Source organism: Panthera uncia, chromosome D2 (genome assembly GCF_023721935.1).
Source record: "Panthera uncia isolate 11264 chromosome D2, Puncia_PCG_1.0, whole genome shotgun sequence".
Lineage (NCBI taxonomy): Eukaryota > Metazoa > Chordata > Mammalia > Carnivora > Felidae > Panthera > Panthera uncia.
In genome coordinates, this window is record NC_064818.1 from 60,497,187 (window position 1) to 60,524,618 (window position 27,432).

At 39.3% G+C, this 27,432-nt stretch overlaps 1 protein-coding gene across 2 annotated transcripts in view; it reads left to right on the forward strand.

Annotated features, from left to right (window-relative positions):
• Positions 1-27,432, forward strand: part of CFAP58 (cilia and flagella associated protein 58) — a 106,725-nt gene that overhangs the window by 73,709 nt on the left and 5,584 nt on the right. The window contains exon 16 of one of the 2 annotated variants that reach the window (XM_049645697.1): positions 24,995-25,114. In XM_049645697.1, coding sequence (XP_049501654.1) covers positions 24,995-25,114 — 120 coding nt within the window. Of the gene's footprint in view, positions 1-24,994; positions 25,115-27,432 lie in introns of those variants that run through there. The other variant, XM_049645699.1, reaches the window with a different exon arrangement.

Below are 27,432 nucleotides of genomic sequence, written 5' to 3' on the forward strand. Positions count from 1 at the left end.
TCGCTCCTGTTCCCCACCCCTGCAAGGTTGCCCAGGCTGAAACTTGGAACAGGAAGCTCTTTAAACCTGGAACATAAGATGAAAATAAAACAAAAATAGGGAAGAAAACCCATGTCACATAAAGGTTGCAAATAGTTACTATCATAGAAAAACTAAAGACTTCAGTAATCTTTTAACACCATTTCACTCATCAAGGTGAGTGTACCTCTGGTAGGGATTAGACGTTAAGGCGAAAGAACTCTTTCCCCCATTATGTATTCCACTTGGTTACTGCTGCCATATTGGAAAACTGTTGATCTTTGCATGCTTATTTGTAACCAACCCATCCCACTACATAGCTTCTTAGTTAATTTTCTAGGGTTTCTCGTTATATAATCATGCCTTCTCTAGTAAATGATGGTTTTCCTCTTCCTTTCCAATAAGTATTCTATTTGTTTTTATTTTCTGACTCATCACTTTGTTTATAATATTAGTTATTTTAAGAAATTAGTTGCAGTAGCAAAAATGATGTTGGGTTGTTGGGCACCTGAAGGAAGGGTGGATTGGAAATCAGAGAGGCTCAGATATAGTGAAAGTCCTGGAAGCTACTTCAGTAGAACCATAATTTGAAGATGCCCAAGGATATGGAAATGAAAAAAAAAGCTGAAATAGTCACAAGAGAAAAAAGACTTGCCATGTTATGGTGGGCGGAGCACAAGAGATGACTTTCAGACCTCAACTCCAAAGTCTGTGTTCTAGTTAGTAGTCACCAGGAACTTTTACTCTGTTGTTAATAGAGTTTGAAGTTTATTGTGATCAATTCGTCTGAAAAGAGGTGAGAAAATGGAAATTAATTAGAATTTTCAGTTTATAAACAGCTCCAGGAATGTAGATTTAAAAGAAATTAGCAGGTATTTTAATTTTGTTCAACATTGCCATGATCTGACTCTTAATCTAGCCCAAGGCAAAACATCACATAATAAATACAATTCAAAAATGTTTTTTCCAGTTGACAAAGCAATTTTACATATATCATCTCATTTGGTATTCAATGTCTCTGAGATGGATGATGATGGAAGTATCCAACATTTGTCTTGCAAGTTACGTTTTGCAAAGTGCTCCCGCCTACATCACTTCGTTTAATGCTTACACTCTTTGGTTTTTAACATACACTAAAAAAGTTTGTCTAATTGTAGTTCTCCATGCACAGATTTTCTTTTATTTTCTTTAAAAATGTTTATTTATTTGTTTTGAGGGGGGCAGGGGCAGAGAGAGAGGGAGAGAGAATCCCAAGCAAGCTCCTCGCTGTTAGTGCAGAGCCCAACGTGGAGCTTGAACTCACAAACTGTAAGATCATGACTTGAGCCAAAATTAAGAGTTGGATGCTCAACCTGCTGAACCACCCAGGCACTCTTTCTTTTCTGTTTTGGAAAACAAAATTCCCCAGAGAATATCCATCCTTGTTTTGTCCATGCACTGAAACCCTCTTCATTTTTTAAAATCCTGTTCAGGTAGGACATTATTTTTTTTCCCTCTCCTCACAAGAGACAGTTAAGAGACAGAGATGGAGTGGAGAGAAGCTGAGTGAAGCAGCTCAGGAAGGGAGCACCCAGCCCTGTGGCCCGTGTGGTGGGGGTGTATGTAGAGATGGCTGATAGGAAGTCCCCTTGGCAGCTCTGAGGGTTATGAGAACTTTGAAGTGATCTTATCGTATTTGGCTTTTCCTCAAAGTGAAGAGAGTGGCGAATGTGGCTGTGTGAGGGTGTGTAGTGTGTTGTTTAGAGGGTGACATTTCAGAAGCAAATACTCCTACACACATTTAGAGGCTCCCCATTCTGCGGTGCCTGTCCATTCCCCTGATTTTATAAGGAAGTAAAAAGAAGCTCATTTGGCTGTTTGCAGGATCTTTTAGTGAAATGTGTCCAATTTTGCAGTGGAACTCAGAGGGCAGTCTCACAGAGGCCAAGGAAAGAGAATTTCAGGGAGGGAGTAGGTTATCGCTGTTAGCATCTGCCAGGAGAAGTGGAACTCGGGGAGGCATGTGGCCACAAGGAAGTCACTCACAAGTGCCCTTTGAGAGTCCAGTTCTGGGAGGTTATTGGGCATGGAAACCTGACTGCCACGGGCTCAGAAGGGAAGAGGTGGTGAGAGAATGGAGGCAGTAGACTTAGGTCATATGTATAAGTCTTATGGCTCCGAAAGACTGGAGGAAAACGATTAAACATACACATAATATAAATATGTTTTTGTTATAAAAAATTCAAAGTATTTAGAAACATGGAATAAACTAGGCAAGACCTCTGTTCCTTTTAGTTGCAGCCCCACTCCCCGAGTGTAATGGGGTGAGAGGTGCTCTTCCAATCCTTAGTAAACATTTTAGAGATAGGATGAAATTCATGTTGGTGTCAGGCACAAAGAGGATGCACAGAAGGAGAGGATGAGATTCAAGGTAGGCATGTGTGTTTGCATGTGTGCAGAGTTACAGAGTGTGTGGATTTATATGAATGGGTATATGTCTACATATGTTTATTCACATGCACATACCAGGAGAGAAGATGAAGGCCACCAGCTCTTCATTTGATATGGACAGGAAGGAAGAAGATTTATGTAGCACTGGTGTCTTGTGATGAAGACTGGGGTCTCTTGAGATGCCTTCTGTCTGTTCAGATCAGGTCATCTGCTGAGTGTGAGTGTGACCATGGTGAAACTGTGGTCCAGAGAAGAGAGGTCTGAAGAAGCTGAGCCAGTGATATATGGGTCTCCACAAGAAATTGAAATGAGAATTTCTTAAAAAATTTTTTTTAAAAAATGTTTATTTACTTTTTGAGAGACAGAGAGAGAGAGAGGAGTGTGCAAGCTGGGGAGGGGCAGAGAGAGAGGGAGACACAGAATCCGAAGCAGGATCCAGGATCTGACCTGTCAGCACAGAGTCCAATGTGGGACTTGAACTCACAAACCGTGAGATCATGACCTGAGCTGAAGTCGGAGGCTTAACTGACTGAGCCACCCAGGCACTCCCTAAAATGAGAATTTCTGAGAGGAGGGAAGGAACGAGTCAATGTGTCTAACTTGAACTTGTAAGGTCCCTGCTCCATACTTCTGCATTGCCCTCCAGCAGCATTTGGTGTCCTGGAAGCTGAGAAATGGACAGCAGGAGAAAGGTAGCACTGGGATCGTGAGTCACAGGTGAATAGGAGGTCGGGGAAGAGGGTTGAAAGTGTTGTGGAGGGCACTCAGGAGTACTTGACTCTGGGGTAAGGTGGGGAAAACAGAACCATAAAGCCAGGAGGAGGCTAATGGGCTAAGCAGAGCGGAAGGGTTGAGTGATTGCAGGTCCCTGCAAGGGCAGAGAGAAGGAGGGGGAGAAATGGCAGGTTAGGAGCCAGCACTCAGAGAGGGGGGGACATAGACTTAGAGCATTTTATTTTATTTTATTTTATTTTTAGTGTTTATTTTTGAGAATGAGAGAGAGAGAGACAGAGTGCAAGCAGGGGAGGGACAGAGAGAGAGGGAAAGACAGAACCTGAAACAGGCACCAAGCTCTGAGCTGTCAGCACAGAGCCCCACGTGGGGCTTGAACTCCTGGAATGCGAGATCATGTCCTGAGCCAAAGTCAGAGGCTTGACTGACTGAGCCACCCAGGTGCCCCAAACTTAGAGCATTTTAAAGCTAGCTCTTGAATTAGTGACATTCATATTAAACTGGTCATGGAATTTCAGGTAGACTATTTCAACCAGATAAAAGCCAAAAAAAAAAAAAAAAAAAAGAGTCAGTGCCTATTGTAATATATCTGTCTCTATTTCTAAGACTTATAAAAAATTTCCTTGTTATTTATGGTCCCTTTGTAGGTGTCACTTCTGAAAATCAATATGTCTCCAAATGGCACCTATTTAGAGAAGACTTAATTCCTCTTTAATATAGACTATTACTGATGCTCTCTGACTTGTGAAATCCTTCCATTCAGTAATTTACTAAATTACTCTCCAGTAAAACACAACTCAAGGTACATTTTTGTACCTCCCCTCACTTTTGCTCTGTAAAATCTGATCTTTTAATCAGTTGAGTTCCCCATGTTGAACTCCAATGCTATGCGTAGACTTATAACTCCTGGCTTTGGCTGGTTTGGACAGGACACCAAATGCAAACATCATTTTTTTTCCCCCACCACATTTTCCTCTTCTGTCTACTAGAGAGGGTTCTGGCTTTGTACTTTCTTACTGGCAACCCCTCCTCCCCACTCAGGGGAAGGGGTCTTCCCTTCTCAGAACAGTTCTCCTCGCTTTTGAGATACATGGTCATGGTGACAATGAAGGAAGGAATAGATGGGCAACACATGAAAGAAGTTTTTCTAGGAATTTTGGAGTTGAGGATGTAAGAGTAGCTGTAGGTTATGAGGGAAGGGGGTTTTAGGTATTGATGTGGATAATACGCCTCCTTCCCAGTCACTGATACCAACGAAGTACTGAAGTTAGTCTGAAATTACTTTTTGGTAGCTTTGTTTGACCATGATACTCCTCTGTGCCTGGGCCACATCTGGATCCTACTGTCAATAGGTCTACACTAGAATCATCACTGTCCAGTCAAGAGTAGACTGCACTAAAAAGAAAGCAAGCCCAGGACTATGAATAACATGAGCTAATTCAGTGGTGTTCCACGGGGGAACAGAAACTTCAGGAGACTGACAACAAAATGTCATTCCTTTCTGGTTGTTGTATTTCATGTTACCTTCTCACCTTATGGTCTACTTCTGGAAGTGAATCTATTTTGTATTACAGAACTTAATACAAAATTTTCCACTTCCCTCAAGTTTTATTAAGTGCCTTATGGAACAATTTGTGTAAGGTCTAATTTTCCAAGTTGTCGGCTGTGCAACGTAATGACCTCATACTTTCTCATCTAGTTTCATACCATTATTTATTTAAAGAGGTGGTTGGTTTGCATTCAGATTAGGCAAATGTGAAAACTGGACATGTGTTTTTTCTTCGACAATTTTAGATCTAAAGCAACACTGTTGTTCTATTTTAGTGCCATCCAATAAAAAAATAAATAAAAAGCTGTATCTGTAATTGTAAATTTTCTAGCTGTCACAATAACAAGGTGAAAAGAATTAAGTGAAATTAACTTTATTTTTTTTTAATTTTTTTAACGTTTATTAATTTTTGAGACAGAGAGAGACAGAGCATGAACCGGGGAGGGTCAGAGAGAGAGGGAGACACAGAATCCGAAACAGGCCCCAGGCTCCGAGCAGTCAGCACAGAGCCCGACACGGGGCTTGAACTCACGGACCGCGAGATCGTGACCTGAGCCAAAGGCGGACGCTTAACCAACTGAACCACCCAGGCGCCCCAAGTGAAATTAACTTTAATAATATACATTGTTTAGGGGCGCCTGGGTGGCTCAGTTGGTTAAGCTGCCGACTTCAGCTCAGGTCACGATCTCGCGGTCCGTGAGTTCGAGCCCTGCGTCGGGCTCTGTGCTGACTGCTCGGAGCCTGGAGCCTGCTTCCGATTCTGTGTCTCCCTCTCTCTCTGCCCCTCCCCTGTTCATGCTCTGTCTCTCTCTGTCTCAAAAATAAATAAAATGTTAAAAAAAAGTTAAAAAAAATAATATACATTGTTTAACCCAATTTATCCAAAATAATTGTCATTTTCACATAAGATGAACTTTAAGTTAGTAAGATGATATTTCAGATTCTTTTTTTGTACTAAGTCTGTAATATCTGGTATGTATTTTACACTTCGAACACATATCAGTTCAGACTATCTGCATTTCAAGGGCTTACTAGGCACATATGGCAATGGCTACCATACTGACTGGCACAGATCTACTCTTTGGCCATGATTACTTGAATATCAGCTTGGCTACTAAATTCTCTCTGATTTGCTGAGTATGTTTATGTAATCTGAATGATGGCACTCATGGAAGTGACAGAAGTATTTAGTCATTAAGAATCATTCATTCGTTCCTCTTTTCATTCATTTACTCATGCACTCATTCCTTTTCATTCACTCATTCATTCATTAGCTTAGAGTTCTACTTAATACCATCTGCTAAGTTTTAAGACATATTGCAAATGTTATAGAAATAAAAGTGAATTTCTGTATATTCTTGAAAGGTGGAGGAAGCCCTCCCTTTTTCATTTCGGGAAAGATTATAATGCAGAAAAGTAAAGTCTAATAGGACAAATACAGCTGATATTCATCCAAATGGTGAATACTAATGTGTTGTCACATTTGTTTTGGAAGAAAAAAATTACTAGAGTACCTCTTTCGGTTTGGGTGGACACGTTCAAAGTCCTCTTTCTTTCCTGCCTTTCCTAGAGGCAACAATAACTATCTTGAATTTGGTGTGTATTCCTTCTTATCCTTTTACTGCAAATTGTTGCATGTACAGACAACATAGAGATTACTTGGTGTACTTTACATTTACACACATGGTATTATAGTACATGTATTATTATTTATTTTGTTCTTTTCTCCCCACACTCGATATATATACATATATATGCATATATGTATATATATGTATACATATAATGTTTATTTATTTTGAGAGAGAGAGAGAGAGAGCGCACGTGCATGAGTGGGGGGAGGGATAGAGTGAAAGAATACCAAGCAGGCTCTCTGCTGTCAGTGCAGAGCCTGATTTGGGGCTCAATCCCATGAACCGCAAGATCATGACCTGAGCTGAAATCAAGAGCCGGACGCTTAACTAACTAAGCCACTCAGGTGCCCGTCAACATTATATTTTTGAGACTATCCATGATGATACACATAGATGCTGTGGATAATTCTATTGTATATTTCTACTGTATTTATCTATAATTTAAGTGATAGACATTTAGGTATTTCCCCCCCACACTTTCACTATTGTAGAAGTATTTCAGTGGGCATTCCTGTACAAGTTTCCTTGTATACATATGTGAGCATGTTTCTAGGTTAGTTACCTAGAGGAAGGGTGAAGATTTTCTAGGTATAATATCAAAGGCAGAAATCACAAAGGAAGAGAGTAATAGCTTTGTCTGCATAAAATGTTGAGAGCATCAGTGTGCCTGGTTAGCTCAGTCAGTTAAGTGTCTGACTCTTGATCTGGGCTCAGGTCATGTTCTCATGGTTTGTGAATTTGAGGCCCAGGTCATGCTCTGCACTGACAACATGGGGTCTGCTTGAAATTCCCTCTCCCTCTCTTTCTGCCCCTACCCCACTCTCTCTCTCTCTTCCTCTCTCTCTCTCTCTCAGAAAAAGTTGAAAGTATCATCAGTATAGTAGGAAGTACTTTAAAAATGGAAAGGCAAAAAAAAGTACTTGCATCAAATATGACAGAGAAAGGGTTAATTTCCTTAATATATAAAAAATTTTGTAAACCAACTTAAAAAAGATGATCACCCCTGTGAATAAACTGGTAGAGGCCATAAGTAAACAACTCACAAAGGAAAAATATGAACGGCTTATAAACATATACAAATGTGATTCACGTTATTAGTAACCAAAGGAATGAAAACTAAAAGAATAATTATCCCTTTTTTTGGCCTATTGAATTGGCAAAGATGAAAACCAATGATGATACCCATCTGGTGAGAACATGGGGGCAGTAGGCACTTTTATATACTGTGGGTAGAGTTTGCATTGATGTCAACTTTTTAGAAGAGAGTTTGGTAGCAAATATTAAAGGCCTCCTAATGTGCAAACTTTGACTTGAGAATTCTACATTAGGAATTAATCCAGAAAAAACTCAGTTGTGCATAACTCTGCCATATTGAAGGTGCTTATTGTAGTGTTATTTATGCTATGTATAAAGGTTTTTTTTTTTTAAATAATTTATTGTCAAGGTAGTTAACATACAGTGTGCACAGTGTGCTTGTGGTTTTGGGGGTAGATTCCCATGCTTCATTGCTTACATACAACACCCAATGCTCATCCCAACAAGTGCCTCCTCAATGCCCATCACCCATTTTCCCCTCTCCCCTATCTCTCCCCACCCCACCAACCTTCAATTTGTTCTCTGTATTTAAGAGTCTCTTACGGTGTGCCTCCCTCTCTGTTTGAAACTATTTTTTCCCCTTCCCTTCCCCCGTGGTCTTCTGTTAAGTTTCTCAAGTTCCACATATGAATGAAAATGTATGATATTTGTCTTTTTCTGACTGACTTATTCCACTTAGCATAATACTCTCCAGTTTCATCCATGTTGTTGCAAATGGCAGGATTTCATCCTTTCTCATTGCCAAGTAGTATTCCATTTTATATACAAACCACATATTCTTTATCCATTCATCAGTCCATGGACATTTGGGCTCTTTCCATAATTTGGCAATTGTTCAAAGTGCTGCTGTAAACATAGGGGAACATGTGCCCCTATGAATCAGCACTCCTGTGTCCTTTGCATAAATTCCTAGTAGTGCTATTGCTGGGTTGTAGGGTAATTCTATTTTTAATTTTTTGAGGAACCTCCACTCTGTTTTCCAGAGTGGCTGCACTAGTTTGCATTCCCACCAACAGTGCAAGAGGATTCCTGTTTCTCCACATCCTCACCAACATCTGTTGTTTCCTGAGTTGTTCATTTTAGCCACTCTGACTGGTGTGAGGTGGTATCTCAATGTGGTTTTGACTTGTATTTCCTTAATGATGAGTGATGTTGAGCATATTTTCATGTGCCTGTGGCCATTTGGATGTCTTCTTTAGAAAAGTATCTTCTCATAACTTCTGCCCATTTCTTCACTGGATTATTTGTTTTTTGGGTGTTGAGTTTGGTGAGTTCTTTATAGATTTTGGATACTAACCCTTTATCTGATATGTCATTTGCAAATATCTTCTCCCATTCCATAAGTTGCCTTTTAGTTTTGTTGATTGTTTCTTTTGTAGTGCAGAGGATTTTATCTTGATGAGGTCCCAATGGTTCATTTTTGCTGTTATTTCCCTTGCCTTTGGAGATGTGTTGAGTAAGAAGTTGCTGCGGCTGAGGTCAAAGAGGTTGTTGTCTGTTTTCTCCTCTAGGGTTTTGATTGTTTCCTGTCTCACATTTAGGTCTTTCATCCAATTTGAGTTTATTTTTGTGTATGGTGTAAGAACGTGATCCAGTTTCATTCTTCTGCACGTTGCTGTCCAGTTCTTCCAGTACCATTTGTTAAAGAGACTGTCTTTTTTCCATTGGATACTCTTTCCTGCTTTGTCAAAGATTAGTTGGCCATACATTTGTGGGTCCAATTCTGGGTTCTCTATTCTATTCCATTCGTCTATGTGTCTGTTTTTGTGCCAGTACCATACTATCTTGATGATTACAGCTTTGCAGTAGAAGCTAAAGTCTGGGATTATGATGACTCCCACTTTGGTTTTCTTTTTCAACATTACTTTGGCTATTTGGGGTCTTTTGTGGCTCCATACAAATTTTAGGGTTGTTTGTTCTAGCTTTGAGAAGAATGCGGTGCAATTTTGATTTGAATTGCATCTAATGCATAGACTTATTTGGGTAGTATTGACATTTTAACATTATTTGTTCTTTCCATCCATGAGCATGGAATGGTTTTCCATTTCTTTATGTCTTCTTAAATTTCTTTCATAAGTTTTCTATAGTTTTCAGCACACAGATCTTTTACATCTTTGGTTAGGTTTATTCCTAGGTATTTTATGGTTCTTGGTACAATTGTAAATGGGATCAATTTCTTGACTTCTCTTTCTGTTGCTTCATTATTGGTGTATAGAAATGCAACCGATGTCTCTACATTGATTTTGTATCCTGCGACTTTGCTGAATTCATGTATCAGTTCTAGCAGCTTTTTGGTGGAGTCTTATGGGTTTTCTACATGATACATGTAGAGTATCATGTCATCTGTGAATAATGAAAGTTTGACTTCTTCTTTGCCAATTTGTATGGCTTTTATTTCATTTTGTTTTCTGATTGCTGATGCTAGGACTTCCAACACTATGTAAACAACTGTGGTGGACATCCCTGTAGTGTTTCTGATCTCAGGGGAAAAGCTCTCAGTTCTCCCCCATTGAGGATGATATTAGCTGTGGGCTTTTCATATATGGCTTTTATGATGTTAAGGTATGTTCCTTCTATCCTGACTTTCTTGAGGGTTTTTATTAAGAAAGGATGCTGTACTTTGTCAAATGCTTTTTCTACATCTATTGACAGGATCATATGGTTCTTATCCTTTCTTCTATTAATGTGATGTATCACACTGATTGATTTGTGAATATTGAACCAGCCTTGCAGCCCAGGAATGAATCCCAGTTGATCATGGTGAATAATTCTTTTAATATATTGTTGAATTTGATTTGCTAGTATCTTGTTGAGAATTTTTACATCCATATTCATCAGGGATATTGGCTTGTAATTCTCCTTTTTAGTGGGATCTCTGTTTTGGGAATCAAGGTAATGCTGGCTTCATAGTATGAGTCTGGAAGCTTTCCTTCCATTTCTATTTTTTGGAACAGCTTGAAGGATAGGTATTAACTCTGCTTTAAATGTCTGGTAGAATTCTCCTGGGAAGCCATCTGGCCCAGGACTCTTTTTTATTGGGAGGTTTTTTGATAACTGATTCAATTTCTTCACTGATTATGGGTCTTTTCAAATATTCTATTTCTTCCCGTTTGAGTTTTGGTAGTGTGTGGGTGTCTAGGGATTTGTCCATTTCTTCCAGGTTGTCCAGTTTGTTGGAATATAATTTTTCATAGCATTCTCTAATAATTGTATTTCTGTGGTGTTGGTTTTGATATGTCCTCTTTCATTCATGATTTTATGTATTTGGGCCCTCTTTCTTCTTTTTGAGAAGTCTGGCTAGGGGTTTATCAATTTTATTTATTTTTTCAAAAAACCAGCTCTTAGATTAATTGATCTGTTGTACTGGGTTTTTTTTTGATTCTATATTGTTTATTTCTGTGATAATCTTTATTATTTCTTTTCTTCTGCTGGCTTTGGGGTTTCTTTGCTGTTCTGTGTCTAGTTCCTTTGGGTGTGTGGTTAGGTTTTGTATTTGGGATTTTTCTTGTTTCTTGAGATAGGCCTGGATTGCAATGTATATTCCTTTTAGGACTGCCTTTGCTGCATCCCAAAGGGTTTGGACTGTCATGTTTTCATTTTCATTTGCTTCCATATCTTCTAAAATTTCTTCTTTAATTGCTTGATTGACCCATTCATTCTTTAGTAGGATGTTCTTTAACCTGCATGCATTTGGAGGCTTTCCAAATTTTTTCTTGTGATTGATTTCAAGTTTCATAGTACTGTGATATAAAAATATGTATGGTATAATATCAATTCTTTTATATTTATTGAGGGATGTTTTGCGACCCAGTATGTGATCTATCTTGGAGAATGTTCCATGTACACTCAAGAAGAATGTGCATTTTGCTGCTTTTGGATTAAAAGTCCTGAATATACCTGTCAAGTCCATCTGGTCCAGTGTATCATTCAAGGTCATTGATTCTTTATTGGTTTTCTGCCTATATGATCTGTTCATTGTTGTAAGTGGAGTTTTAAAGTCCCCTGCAATTACCCTATTCTTATCAATAAGATTTCTTATGTTTGTGATTAATTTATTTATATATTTGGGTACTTTCAAGTTGGGGGCATAAACATTTACAATTTTTAGCTCTTCTTGATGGATAGACCCTGTAATTATGATATAATGCCCATCTTCATCTCTTGTTATGGCCTTTAGTAAAATCTAGTTTGTCTGATATAAGTATGGCTACTCTAGCTTTCTTTTTTTTTTTAATTTTTTAATTTTTTTATTTTATTTTTGGGACAGAGAGAGACAGAGCATGAACGGGGGAGGGTCAGAGAGAGAGGGAGACACAGAATCGGAAACAGGCTCCAGGCTCCGAGCCATCAGCCCAGAGCCTGATGCGGGGCTCGAACTCACGGACCGCGAGATCGTGACCTGGCTGAAGTCGGACGCTTAACCGACTGCGCCACCCAGGCGCCCCTACTCTAGCTTTCTTTTGGCTTCCAGTAGCATGATGGATGGTTCTCCATCCCCTCACTTTCAATCTGAAGATGTCCTCAGGTCTAAAATGGGTCTCTTGTAGACAGCATCTAGATGGGTTTTTTTAAATCCATTCTGATACCCTATGTCTTTTTATTGGAGCATTTAGTCCATTTACATTCAGAGTTATTATTGAACGATATGGATTTAGTGGCATTGTGTTGTCTATAGGTTTCATGCTTGTGGTAATGTTTCTGGTCCTTCCACTCACAGAGTTCCCCTTAGGATCTCTTGCAGGGCTAGTTTAGTGGTCATGAACTCCTTCTCCTTCAGTTTTTGTTTGTTTTGGAAAGCCTTTACCTCTCCTTCTATTCTGAATGACAGACTTGCTGGATAAAGGATTCTTGGCTGCATATTTTTCCTATTCAGCACATTCAATATTTCCTGCCACTCCCTCTGGCCTGCCAAGTCTCAGTGGACAGGTCTGCTACTACCCTTATGTGTCTACCCTTGTAGGTTAAAGCCTGTTTGTCGCTAGCCATTTTCAGAATTCTCTCTTTATCTTTGTATTTTGCCAGTTTCAACTATGATATGCTGTGGAGAGGACCTATTCCTACTAAATCTTAAGGGAGTTCTCTGTGCTTCCTAGATTTGGATGTCTGCTTCCTTCCCCAGATTAGGGAAGTTCTCAGCTATAATTTGTTCAAGTAAACCTTTTGCCCCTTTCTCTCTGTCTTCTTCTTCTGGAACTCCTATGATTTGGATGTTATTACATTTTATTGAATAATTTAGTTCTTTAATTCTCCCCTCATGGTCTAGTATTTTCTTATCTCTCTTTTTCTCAGCTTCGCCATTTTTCATAATTTTATCTTCTGTTTCACTTATTCTCCCTTCCGCTTCCTCCACCCTTGCTGTCAGTGCATCTAGTTTATTTTGCATCTCATTACAACATTTCTTAATTTGTTGTGACTATTTTTTAGTTCCTTGATCTCTGAAGCAATAGATTCTCTGCTTTCTTCTATGCTTTTTTCAAGTGCAGCTATTAATCTTAGACTATTATTCTAAATTCTTGCTCAGATATATTGTTTATATCTGTTTTTAGCAATTCTCTGTCATTTCTTCCTGGAATTTCTTTTGAGGAGAATTCTTCTGTTTCATCATTTTGACTAGTTTTCTGTCCCTTATATGTTTTAATAGCTTGTTACATGTCCTACACCTGCAAGCACTTCTATGTTAATAAGGGGTCATATGCCGTCCAGGGCCTGGCCCTTCAGGAGGTGTTTTTTGGAGGGTGTTACTTGCTCTCTGTTGTTGTGACTTTGGTTACTTTATCTCCCTACTTGTAGTGATGTTTTGGACCTTCCACCAACATACCTGATGTTTAAAACCATCATTATCAGACTCCAGTCTGGGACTTCATCTCTTTCTCCATGCACCTGACTCTAGCCTAAGCAGGCCATCTCTGGTCCTGAAACGCAACTGACAAGTCTTGCCTCCATGTATTTTCTTGTGATGCCTCTGTAGCCAAAAAGTTCATTTGTTTTGAGTATGTAATTCCATCAGAGTATTTCTTGTTATAAAACTTAATTTGGCTTATTTAAAACTATGTACTACTCCAAAGAATTTTCCAATTTAGCAAGATTTCCCTGAACTACCTTTCATTGGCCCCTCTGCATGTGTTAATAACCTGATTGTGTAAGGTCCTTTCTTTATGCAACTGTCATTGTTGATGTATAGTTACACCGCTGCTATATTATTTCTTGATCCATCACTACTTTGGCTATCCCTGTGGTTTGGCTGGTAACTGAGAATGGTGGAGGCAGGGTGCTTGATAAGGGGTGGGAAGAAACCAAAAGTGTGCTGGTCCAGGCTTGGAGTTATACTGGCCTGGGTTACAATCCTGGCTCTGCAGTTTGTAGGTGTGTGATCATGGACCAGTTACTTAGCCTTGCTGAGCCTCAGTTTCCTTAATACATGTTTACCAAAGGATGTCTTGTTGACTCCTTAAAATGGAACTCACCATTTTCTTCCTGAACAGCCAGCTGCTTCCCTGGCTTGGGTATGCACATTCATGGTGTGGCAGTATCTCTAGGCACCCAGAAGCTTGAAATGCCAGAGTCACTTCTGATTCCTCCACCTCTTGCCAGGTCAGTTGCTGAGTCAAATAAATTCCATCTCCCATGCTCTTGCATCTATTTCTAACCTTGTAAGTTTTCCCCAAGCCACTCTTCTATTGTAGGTCCTCATTCTATTTTCTTAGACCAGTGTTCTCCAATGTAGAGTACTTAAGGCTATCTGCTGAGCATTGGAAGAAAATATTAGAATACACACACACAGATTTTAATATAATATAATATAATATTATATATTTTAATATATTATATATTATATTATATATATTAATTATATTATAATATTATATTATGTTATATATTTTAATATAATATAATATAATATAATATAATATATTATATATATTCTATTTTATACATGTCTTATAAATTACTGTTATTAATATATTATCTACCACCAACACCTCCTTTGTTTCCTGCTGCCTATCATGTTGAAAACAAACTCAACTGTCTATCATTCAAAACACATATAGTCTTCTTTTCTACTCTAGTCAGATAGTCACTTACAACTTTTCTTGTATATACTGCAGACTTACTGGATGTTTTTATGCTCTCATCTCCTTACCTTTATACTTTTGTTTGTATTTTTCCCTTCTTTTACTTTCCACCTGCTCTAGGAAGCAGTGTGAGTAAGCTTAAGAGCAAGGATGAAGATATATACACACATGCATACATATATACATACACACATATTTACACATATCTATCTATATCTATTTATGTATCTATATATGCACACATGGTGGTATAGATATATGCTTATCTCAATCTTTGAAATGTTCTATTTCATATAGGTTCAAATCTTGGTTCTGCCAGTTTCTTGTTTTATTTAGGTAAGTCACTGACACTTCTGAGCCTCAACTTTCTCATCTGGAAAATAGGAATAATAGCAATCAGTTCTCATGTTTGTTGTGATGAGTTATTGAAATACCACATTGAGCTGAGTACCTGGCCTGGTACATCCAATGTAACTGTTCAGTAGATAAAAGCTGCTGTGACTGCTTCTATTACTCTTTTCAGGTATTTTTTTTGTCCAATTCTCCCAAATTGTGAGATTGTTCATGAAAGTGAATATTTTCATAATATAAATATAGTCATTAATGAGCTTGCCATTTATATGACTATCACCTACTCAGGTATGCCTACCAGCATCATGTGACTAACTTGCCCATCTTGATATCATTGGTCTCTTTTTCAATAGGATTGTCCAATGTTATTTTTAAAAAATGTTTACTTATTTATTTATTTTTGACAGAGAGAGAGAGAGAGAGAGAGAGAGAGAGAGACAGAGGGGGAGGGGAAGAGAGAAAGAGGGAGAGAATCTCAAGCAGGCTCCTCACTGTCAGCACAGAGCCTGATGTGGGGCTTGAACTCATGAACCATGAGATCATGACCTGAGTCAAAATCAAGAGTCAGACACATAAACTGAGCCACCCAGGTGCCCCAAGATTGTCCAATGTTGTTAACAGTCAACAAGAAATGCAAATACTATGCAGAGCAGTTGTAAGCTTTACAAAAGATGCCAGATCACTTGAAGTCAATGCAAGTGACTTAGAAAAATGCTGGAATCATATCAAAGGCAATGTTAAATCAGCATCTGGTAGGAAAAAAGAAAATTGAACAATTATAAGTGCAGGTACCTCAAAACAGAATGTTTTAAATATCAAAGGATTAAGAGGGGATTTGGGAGAAATTAATGAGGGCTTTGAATATTTCTGCTAAAGGAAGTCTTTTAAAAATAATTGGTCCTGAGTACTTAACTAAGATACAAAAAGCATTAACCATAAAAGAAATTCTGGATAAATCTTACTACATTAAAATTAAGAGCTCCTCAAAAGAAGTCATAAAGAAAGCAAGGCACAAACTTTATGTATCTTTACCCAGAATATATAAAGAATTACAAATCAATAAGAAAAAGGCAACAGTAGAAAAATAGGAAAAGCAGTGTATGCGAACAGGCCTTTCTCAGAAGGGGAAACACAAATGATGACTAAACTTGAAAAAAATGCTCAATCTTATTTTATAAGCAGGGAAATTAAATGTATTGCCACCTTGAGACATTGTTTTTCTATTTCTAGAGGGACAAATGTTAAGATGTTTGTATTACTTATCTATTGCTTCCTTATAAGTTACCACTAATCTGGGAGCTTAATACACATTATTTCATGATTTCAGTGGATAGGAATCTAGGAATAGCTTGTTTGGGGCCTCTGATCAAGGATGCCTGGTGACACAAAGCAATGGTGAGGATGTAGAGCAGTGGAAACTGATCTTTGGAAAATCATTTTACATTCTCTTACAAAGCTGAACATGTATATATCTTCAAGGTGCAGCAATCCCACCTGTAGTTCTGGATGCCGGGAAGACTTGTATTTGGGGACTTGGGAACACGTGTGAGAATGTTCATGGCAACACTGTTGATAAAAACAAAATCCTGGACACAACCCAAATGCCCACTGAAGGAGAATTGTGGAATTCTTATCCAACAGAATATCAGATGAAATACATGTACAGAAATGCACAATGACATCAGTAATCTTAGATCCATCATGTTGAATAAAACAAGTACGTCAAAGAAAACTAGGTGTGCTGGGACGTATTTTTATAAAGCTCAAAGCAAAGCAAAATTAAGTGATAGATGTATAATAAAACTATGTGAAAAAAGTCTAGGGAATGACAAAAACAGAATTCAGAAGGTGCTTATGTTGGCTGATGGTGGCAGTTGTGTAGGTACAGGGATGGGATGGAGAAGGGAGTACATTGATGATGTTCTATTTCATAAATTGGGTGATGGGTTCATCATGAGCATTCATTTTATTAATATGCTGTACAGTTATATATGCTATTATGTTCTTTTGTTACATAATAAAAAATTTTTAAATGTTGTACTGCAGAAGTCAGATATATGAGGGAAGTCAAATTGTACTATAATGTTGTTAGCTATGTGAAAGAAATCTAATAATTTTTTAAAAGTTTATGTGAGTAATCTCTATAACCAACATGGGGCTCGAACTTGTGAACTCAAGAATTGCATGCTTTTCTGACTGACCAGCCAGGTGCCCCCCAAAACCCAATAATTTTAATTGATCCAGTAAGTGTACATTGTTATAATTAAAATGCAAATTTTAGGGGTGCCTGGGTGGCTCTGTCAGTTGGGCATCCAACTTTGGCTCAGGCCATGATCTTGCAGTTGGTGGGTTCAAGCCCCACATTGGGCTCTGTGATGACAGCTCAGAGCCTGGAGCTGTGTCAGATTATGTATTCCCCGCTCATGTTCTGTCTCTCTCTGTCAAAAATGGATAAACATTAAAATACAAATTTTTAAATTATAAAACAAAATACTAAATAAAAAATTAAAGTTTATTTATTTTGAGAGAGAGAGATGGGGGGAGGGACAGAGATAGATAGATAGATATATAGACAGATAGATAGATATAGAATCCCAAGCAGGCTCTGTACCATCAGTGCAGATCCTTATGTGGGACTTGAACCCACCAACTGCGAGATCATGACTTGAGCTGAAATCAAGAGTCAGGAATTTAACCAACTGAGCCACTCAGGCACCCCTAAAGAAATTCTTAACACAAATTTTAGATCATTTTTTTCAAGGAAAAAAATTTCAAACTTTTCCCCTTAGTATTTATTACGAAAATTGGTCACATTTTCAATGGAAGGACTTTAAGTGGTTTTATCTATTAAATTTGTTCTTTGGTAGTGAGGCCCTTCTCTAATTCATGAATGTAAATATTATTTCTACAACTATTATTCCCACTAAGATCCATCTGAAATATTTCCCTCTCTACAGTCCACCAAATAAATATTGTCTCTAGTTTTGAACCTACCCACACACCACACTCTATTCCTAACACCTCTTTGGGGACCTGGCCAAACTCTGTCTTATTTTGTGACTTAGTTATTCGTTTTTCCTGTGCTGAAAAGTGAGCTCCTTGAAGTTTAGACCTTATTTATCTTTGTATGAAACTAGCACAATCATATGCATAGTACTGGCACTAAATAAAAATTTAGTGAACTTGAATTTTTCTAGACGTGTTTCACTATAGGGGTTAAGAGAAGTCAATACCATCATTACTTAATAAGTGCAAAATTTTCACATACATTACATTGTGAAGTAAGGTGAAGGGTAAAACAAGCCAACATTCTTGGTGATGAAGTTCAGGCTGGTCTAAGCAATTATATACTCTGTCCAGGACTTCACAAACATATATTTGCATTTGAGAACGAAACCTGTTGCAAAGAAATCTTTCAAGAAAGTTTGTGTTGCTTATATCAGAAAGCACCAGAAGCATTTTTCCTATTATTACCAAAATGGTGAAGGTTAGTGCATGCAGATTTCTCATATGCCTCATAAAACACTTAATCATCTAAATCCGGAGCCGAGAACCACTGTGTAACCAAGTAGTTTCCTGCTTATAAGGAACTCAGCTGTGTAATTCTGTTTCATCCCCAGATCCAGCATCTCCCATCCTGTCTAGGGGGCTTTACCACTTCATGACATCATAAACAAGACAGGTGCAGAGTTCAGTTTAGCTGACACTTTCGTTCTAAAGCTAATAAACAAGAAAGCCCCAAGGTATCAGCCATTGTTTTTTCCTTTCCTAAAGCTAGATAGAAATGTAATATGTATACAGAGTTTCTAATTTATTTTCCTACTAACGAAAAGAGGCATTTCTAGATAAATTAGTGTTCTGGAGTTGCCTTTATACAAAGAGGGAAACAGGTTTGCTTAAGATTTTAAATTTGGCTTTAGTCTTTTGTTAAACATTATGGATGTGGGTGGGAAGATGGAAAAAGAACTAAAGGCAAACAAACAGGCAAAAATAATGCATTATTTTAATTGTAGAAAAGAGTTATGTGTGCAATTAGAATTCTTGTGTTTAAGGAGGCTGTTTAAAAAGTCCACACATAGTTTAAGAGTTATGCTTGCATTTTCATGTGTCTGTGTGCACATGCACATACAAACAGAGCTTCAGAGTCAATTAATATGAATACAGTTGCGAGCCTTATGAATTCAAAAAAGTATTTGAAACCACTTGCACTATCAGAAAGCCACTATAAACATTTTACTAAGAGATTGAGGTTGTATATCAAGTATTTTCCTCAGTTATACACAATATACATGATGAAAACATTTCACTCAAAGGTATGTGGTTTATAGGACCAGCTAGCTCATTAAGGTGAATTATACAAGCTCAGCTACCTGGGAGTTGTTACCCACTGATCTAATTCAAGTAAAAGTTCTCAACATAAATATATCTCACCTCTGTTGATGTGTATTACTAAAATATGATGGATATAGTTTGCTGTCAATATACTTTGCTGACAAGCTACAAAATTATTGAGCATGTAGAATGAGTAGAACACAATAGCAGGTATGAGGGACATATAGAAAGATCCATCATAGTTCTGACCTTAAAGGCTCATAAGGCAACTGGAGAGAAAGAATGGATTCATATGGATTAAATACTGAAGTAATAGAACTGATATCTTGACATTTTGGAAAAGAGATTTTCTGTATATTCTCTGAGGTTGGTTCTCTCAGAAGTAGTGAGTGGGGCATTTAAAGAAAAAAGAATCAACTTCATCTTGAACCCATTGGGTGAGCTAGAGTGAAGACAAGGTGGTAGTGTCTCTTTCTTTGGAGTACATGGTATTCAAGCATCCCAATGAGTGGCTTTCACCCTGGTGGGTATAGATAAGCATGTGACTTTGGATCAGGAGCAAAGCTGCCTGATTCACATGAATTAGCCAGTTCATGGGGTGAAGCGATTATTTGCAATGCTCGCCCAAACAAATTGATGAATCCAGGGTGAACAGAATCAATGCACTGGCATTTGCCAAGCACAGATTCAGATCAAAACAGAATAAATTAGTTCCTCTTAGTCAGTTATTGCCTCAAGTAGGCGAGCTGAGGAAAAAGAGGTGTTAAGGTGCACATTGAATGTGAACTACCTTCTGTTTTCAGCTGAAGATGCAGAGCCAAAGACAGGGAATGTAAACAGACAGTGAATATGAAATTGTAGCTCGGTAGGGAAAGGAGTTCTGTGAGCAACTCAATTTCTTCCTCTGAATTGTACCCAGAATAGCGCTGACTCCTATTTGCATAGACTGTTCAGAATGCAGACTTTTAATTGGTTGTCAGATAAAATACAAAGACCTGAAGTCTGAGTGACTTCGTGTCTGGAGTTTCCAATCTGGGGTTACAGACTGTCACCATGTAATGACAGCATTATTTGAAGCTAATACTGTAATTAATTTCTTACCACTCTACTCAGCCAATATTAACAATGAACCATACTGTTATCCGGCACACCTTAGCGGAGAGTTCTTGTAGCAAAAGAATCCATAACCGTGTCTGACAGTCTGTCCAACTGGGAGAATTGGATGTCTAGCAAGGGAATATTTCAGGGATGGACATAATATGGTTTATGCTTGCAAGTTGTGCTCAGCCAGAGAGAAAGCTAGTCTCCTGATGTTAATAGTCTGGCTTTTTCCAGTATAGCTGTTCACAAAATAATTTAGAGAGTGAGGCATGCTACAAAGTAATATTGATGTACATTATGAACAAACTCTGTATAAAGAAATGCCAACCTGAAGAAGCAATCTTTTGTTGGTGGGGAAATAATAAACTATTTATGATTTTCTTATGATGTTTCACTGACATATGGTGCTTCTAACCCAGTGACAAATTAATTGACTTGGTTTAAAAAGAAATGGATGCAGCTTAACGAAGAAGGACAGGATATGTATCACAAGGCAGCTGGTTCTGCCACTGCTGGCTTATGGAGACAATATACATGGGACAGCTAATGAGTCTCTCTGTTGCATAAGATAGATTCTCTTTATAATAGAATTGCACGCTTTGTCTCTAAATGGGGTTATTATACACACCATTGCACAATGTTTGAAGAGCTTGGTTGGCCCTTGTAGAGGGTTAGGAGAGAAATAAATTGGAAAACAATCGTACTTAAGACCTTCAATCCATCAAACACTCCATATTTATCTAAATTACCAGCATGCTCTCCCAAAATACAAATCTGTATGATACACACAGCTAGAATGTTAATGCTGACCAGCCTTCACTCTGCTTTCATCCGTTAGGTTTTCCATTGTAAACACAGACCAAAATTCATGCACGTTGAAGCCTGGTAATGCATTTTAGCCAGTACCCCCCACTCCTTTTCCCTCTGCTCTTCCTAGTTCCACTCTCTTGGTCCCTGAAGTTTCATTTGGGATTCTCTCCACCCACCATGAACACACATGCATCACTTGGCCTGGGTTATTTAACTCTTAGAACTTTTCGACTTTGAATACGCCAACAGTTTTAATGGTAATTCACTCTGCTTCTTCACTTTTCTCCACACTTATGGGTTCTCACTGTTCAGTCACTGAGTTATTTCTTTAGAATAAATCCATTTCAATTCCTTTTGCAGCCTTGAAAAAACCCCAGGAAGTGGTGGTAGGAGAAGGCAGGATAAATGGCAGCATCATTCACTCTGTATGTGAAGATTACACACCTATTAGAGGGTGTGGGCAGAGCCCATTCAGCTGGTGTAGGTCCAGAGAGCAGGGAGCTGAGTCAGGCTCTTACCTCGATGTGCTCTAACTTGGCTCTGAACCTGATTTCACCTTCTGGCTCCATTCTTCTACTGATAGTATCATGAAGCCCTTAGGAATTATGCAGCATGATTTCATCCAAATTCTTTCAGCGTTATAACATATCTTGAAGCCCCACAGGAGGCATCACATGGAAAAAGTGATTCATGAGTATATCATGAGTAGATTTTTGATTTATCACACTTTGGTCTTAAGGATACACCGTTCATTCCTGTTGACCTTGGGATGCTCACTTATGAGACTAGATAACAATATTTGCTTCTTCCAGCCTTTCTCCTCTGTGTCTCTGTCCTCCCTGCCAAGAGCAGTTGAAAAGTGTTACACCTGGGAAACATTCTAAGGTTCTTGGAGTAAGACTATCTTTTCAGTTTAAGATGCTATTATATCCCAAACCAGATTGCTTCCTCCTTGTCATTGTGGGGTTCTTTTCAAGTCTACCTGTAATTTGGTACGGAGGAAGGGGAGCTGAAACAAATGGACGAAACAGTTTCATGGGCTTCTCCACATATTTATTACCCTCTCCAAATTGAATCTTGAAGCCTTGTCAGAAGTGTTATTTTTCCAACAGAACACGCATTAAGTGGCTATAACAAATAAACTCACCTCCTGACATCTTTCCCATTGCTTGCTACATCCATTTACTGGGAAGATTATATTGTAAGGTGTGATGGGAGGTGTTGTTCAACAAAGGAAAATCACCACTTTGTAATTCTATTTGTTCAAGTTTTTTTCTTTTGCGTGGGATTTTGGATTTACTTGTCATTTCTGGAATTATTTTTTAAATGGTGAGTATTATATTTCGATACATGTTTCTCCAGAATTTATTCCATCCAACTAATTCTTTTTTTTTAATGTTTATTTATTTGTTTATTTTTGAAGGAGAGAGAGACAGGGCATGAGTGGGGGAGGGGCAGAGAGAGAGGGAGACACAGAATCCAAAGCAGGCTCCAGGCTCTGAGCCATCAGCCCAGAGCCCGATGCGGGGCTCGAACTCACAAACTGTGAGATAATGACCTGAGCCAAAGTGGGATGCTTAACTGACTGAGCCACCCAGGTGCCCCACCATCCAACTAATTCTTAAGTTACATACATTCTTTTGAAAGTAGAGTCATGTTTTTTTGTGAGCAAATTTCTATAATTTGGCCAGGGGGAAAGGAAAATCCAAAGCAAATGGTAACAATGAGTAGTTAATGAATGTTCTTTTACCAATTTTTTTTTAATGACTCTCATGTTCTCTGTCAAAAACAGATTATTTGATGGCAATGCTAAGAAGACTTAGCTCCAGGTAGAAATTAGTTTCCATTTGCCTGGATGTGTCATTTATTGAGAGGGCTTTTACTTATATTTTTTTCCTTTAACACAATTACCTTAGGGAAATAAGTATGTACAGAGACAAATGAGTAGACACACTAGTCTTTATCAATGTTTGTTCAAATTATTGCGGTTTAGAGAAATGGGAATCTGGAACTGAGATGCCTAGGAAATAAATCTTGCCTTGTATGTAGTATCTTTAGTTCAAGAATCTGAAAACACATTACAAGCAATTAAACTTTAGGGTACAAATGGGAATTCTATATTGTTTGTTGGTTAAATTTAATTACAAAATTATGATTTGCTTTGGGTTCCTAGGAAGCCCGTTCTTTCTACAAATGTGCACATCCTAGTTTTCATGGCTTTTTACCTATTCTCTCAAACCACTTCCAGGGTTCTGTTCTTCCCATGTTATATTGCTTAAAAGACTCAGTTTCCTTACTTCCTCCTTCTGATTTTTTTCCAGCCTCTGTGACTTTTGCTCCCCAAATGTTCTTGCAACCTCTCTAAGGTCAGTGGTATCATCCTAACAGCCCTCCCCCAAGGCCCTTTTCAGTCCCTCTCAGGTTTTTTCTTTAGCCCATCTGATATCATTGACCCATCAAATCATGCCTCCCTTTAAAAAAATTTTTTTTTAACATTTATTTGTTTTTGAGACAGGGAGAGACAGCATGAACGGGGGAGGGTCAGAGAGAGAGGGAGACACAGAATCCGAAACAGGCTCCAGGCTCTGAGCTGTCAGCACAGAGCCCGACGCGGGGCTTGAACTCACGGACCGTGAGATCAAGACCTGAGCCGAAGTTGGACCGACTGAGCCACCCAGGCGCCCCAGATGCCTCCCTTTTTAAACGCTGCCATTTCTTGCTTGGGGGACATTTGGTTACTCTCCTTTGTTCCTTTTCTCTGTGTCTTTCTTCCTTACCTCCCCTGATATGCTGGATTTCCCAAAGACCTCAAGTTCCTGGCCACCCCAGAGGCCATCCTTGGTTGGTGGAGCTGCTCTCATGACTGTAGCCATAACCCACCACCAGTTCCAATTTGCTCTTCAGTTCAAATTCTGGGACCTCATTTTCAACTCCTCTTGTTGATATCCCACTGTATCTCAAGCTCAATATATCCGGACCCCACTGATAATCAGGAGACAATGTGGGGACAATTCCCTCCCTCCTTCCCCACTCCTTCTTTCCTAGCCTCCCTGCCTCCATCACCATCACCCTCCAGCCCCCAAAGTATCCATGTTAGAAGCCTTGGAGTCTTCTTGGCCCTGCTCCTTCCTTCCTCACTTGTCTGATTTTTCACCAAATCCCACTGATTCTACTTCGGGAATGTCTTCATATCTACTTCCTTTCCAACCTAGTTGCCTTAGGTCCATCTGTTTTCATCTTCTCCTTATCCTGGTACACTGAGTAGTCTCTTCACTTTGTTCTCTGCCTTCCTGCTGGAGCTTTTCCTCTGAAGACAAACCCAGGCATGGCTTATCCTTTCCCAGACCATACAGCCTGGAACGTACCTGAGCCCAGCCTATTCTCTCCACTACTTCCTCCTGTGCACCTACTGAACTAGACTCACTTCTCCCTTGTCCTAACTCTGGACTTTGGCCTAAAAAGCTTTTCTTTTCTCCCTTCGCTTGGGGAAAACTACTACTCATTCTTCAAGCAACAAGTCAAATGACATTTTTGTGAAACCTCCCCCACTCCCTACTTTTACTGGCCACAGCACATGCCCCAATCTTGCATCATTGCCCTTGTCTCTTGGTCATGGGATCATAAGCTTAGGTAACAGAGACTTTCCCTTCCTCATTTGCCTTATTATTTGTATCCAAATGCTGGGCACATCCTAAGCCATTGGCCAGGGTTGGCTCGATGCTCTCTTGATAGAATGTATGGTGGATGTACTCGGTGGGGCACTCTGAAGTCACCTAGGTGGCCCCACGTTCTCCTGACCGTGCTGGCAAAGGCGCTTTCTCTGTCTTGACGGGGCTGATTCTTTCCCTTGTGGGTGTGCTCTCCACCAGGAAAAAGAGAAACTGTATGTGGAACTCAAGCACATCCTGGCACGGCAGCCCGGCCCCGAGGCTGCGGAACAGCTACAGATCTACCGTCACACGCTGCGGGAGAAGACCAAGCAGCTGAAAGTAAGTGGGAGCCTCAGTGCTTTCCTGGCCAGAGGACGGCCACCTGCTGGGGACCCGGACAAGCCCTCAGTACAAGGAGCCCAGCTCCCAAATGCCACACTCCACGGAGGTTGGCCTGTTTTGTTTTTTTTCCTTTTAGAATTCCAGTCCCAGGAGGAGCAGGGCACATCTCAGAGCTACCCCCCCCACCCAGCATGTAGACTAATAGACCTCACAATTCTCTGTTTCCTGAAAGGAGGTGGTGAGCGAGTAAGGAAAGAGTTGGAGAGAGGGTGATGGTGACAGAATGGAAATTCGGGGGATGGGGTGTGTAGGGACCACCTCAAGATGAGGTAGAGGATGTGGTTGGTGGGGAAGAGCAGAGGAAATATTTTAACACCATCATCCACTGAAGCAGACCACTGTGCCAAAGCAGGTTTTTGCAATTCCATTCCACCTGAAATAAACGTACAGAAAGCACGGGCTACTGCCCAGCCCCCAGGGCCTTCCTTCACGACCATCTCTCAAATAAGTTGCTATGAAAGGAAAGTAAAATCATTTTAGAATTCTGTTAGCATAATTTCCCTTCTCGGCGACTTAAGAACGTCAGCTGGGGAGATGGAATGTTTTATTATTACACGTGCTTTTTAAAAAGTTTTCTCAGAAACTGTGTGTTCCCATTATATTTGGAGCTTTACCTCCCAAACAAGTACTTAGATATTCTTGGCACGTCAGAGAAGTCTTATACACACGCATGCACAGAATGTAGCACACGCCAGCTGAATTCTGGAACTTACCTGCATGACAAGGGCGATGATTGTTGCCTTTCTGCCTGGGGTAAAATCGACTACTATAGTGCTAATCCCTTCACAAGTAGCACGTTTTACAAGCACATCCTTCTTCTTTAAAAAGGCAGATGAAACAGAAGTGTAATTAGAACATTAATTTTCAACTTCTCACTCACAGTGTTTATTTCACACGAGTATCCTGAGACGTAGTTTGAGTTTTGCATGAGGCATAATCTTTTGATCATTTTCACCCTTCTCAACAATTGAGTATTCCAAATAAAATAAAAGCTCCTTTTCTCACAGGTCTGTCTTTATGCCACTGTCAGATAGCCACACTTAGCTCTGGGTAGCATTATATGACTCACAGGAGCTTTTTGGTATTTTTAACCGTTTAACTCAGGAAATCTAGATTTTTTTTTTGCGCTGAGGAAATATGACCCCTGGTGGAAGAGGTTCAGAGGTGGTGGTCCTGAGCCTGTCTGCTAGTTTGTCCTCATTATCTGGACTCTTTTAGGAAACGCTATATTCATTGTTTGGAAATAGAACCTTGGTTCCTAATTGCTTAACTATTAGGCAGATTTTCTCCCAACATGAAAGTCTTACTCTTTAGCTCATGATAACATAGTCAGAATCATTTTCATAGAGATTAAAGGAAAGAGTTTAGAAGCACTAAAGAAGTTTAGAAGAGTTTAGAAGTTAGGACAAAGATCCTCCTTTTGTGCAAATTTTTAAAATAGTGAGCAAGAGGAAAAAATAAGTCTAAGTCTGTTGCATGCCCCTTAGAATGGTAACCTTCCTTTCTTCCGTTTGATTTCTGTGAGGTGTGCCCCTAGCTCAGGAATGCTTTACATATCCTGGTCAGGTGAGTAAATGCCCACCCTTCTTGCCCAGCCAAGACCAGCAGCATCTATTGAACACCATAGTGGAAGAGGCAGGTAATCAGGGTCCTATTACACATTCCCTGGACTCTCTTGCGTTCATATCATAGCTCCCTGCTTCTCAGGAGAAAGCGTTACTGTGCCTGGAGAAAGAAAGAACCTGTGAAGAGTCCCAAAGAGCACAGTAAAGAGGTGATAGACATTTAGCAGAACAGCAACCTAGGAAAACACAGAAATTGAATGCCTACTTAGTGGTGGTGGTGGCAGGATGATTCCAGAATAATTTTTTACCATAATCCTCAAATGAATCACTGTCCCTAGTGATGACTTCTCTGAATGCTTTTTAAAAAGGCTTTAAAAGCAATTTTATCCTGCATGCCTGGGAGTTTTTCTGTCTCTACTCACCATATTCTTGAAACACATTACACCATTCATGTGTGAGCCTCGTTGAATGTGGCCTGATACTTCTTTTAAGCAGAGGTTTTGTTAAGTTTGTCACTGGATTATGAGACTTCAGACCTCAGTCGGATTTTTACCTCGGTGCAGATCTTGAGAGCTGGCGGAAGTGCGAGGATTAGCTGTTAGACTTGGGCGTGGTTTTGTAACACTAGCCTCAGTGAGGTAAATGGCAGCAGATTAGGAAAAATGTTCAGGAAAGGATATTGTCTCACTG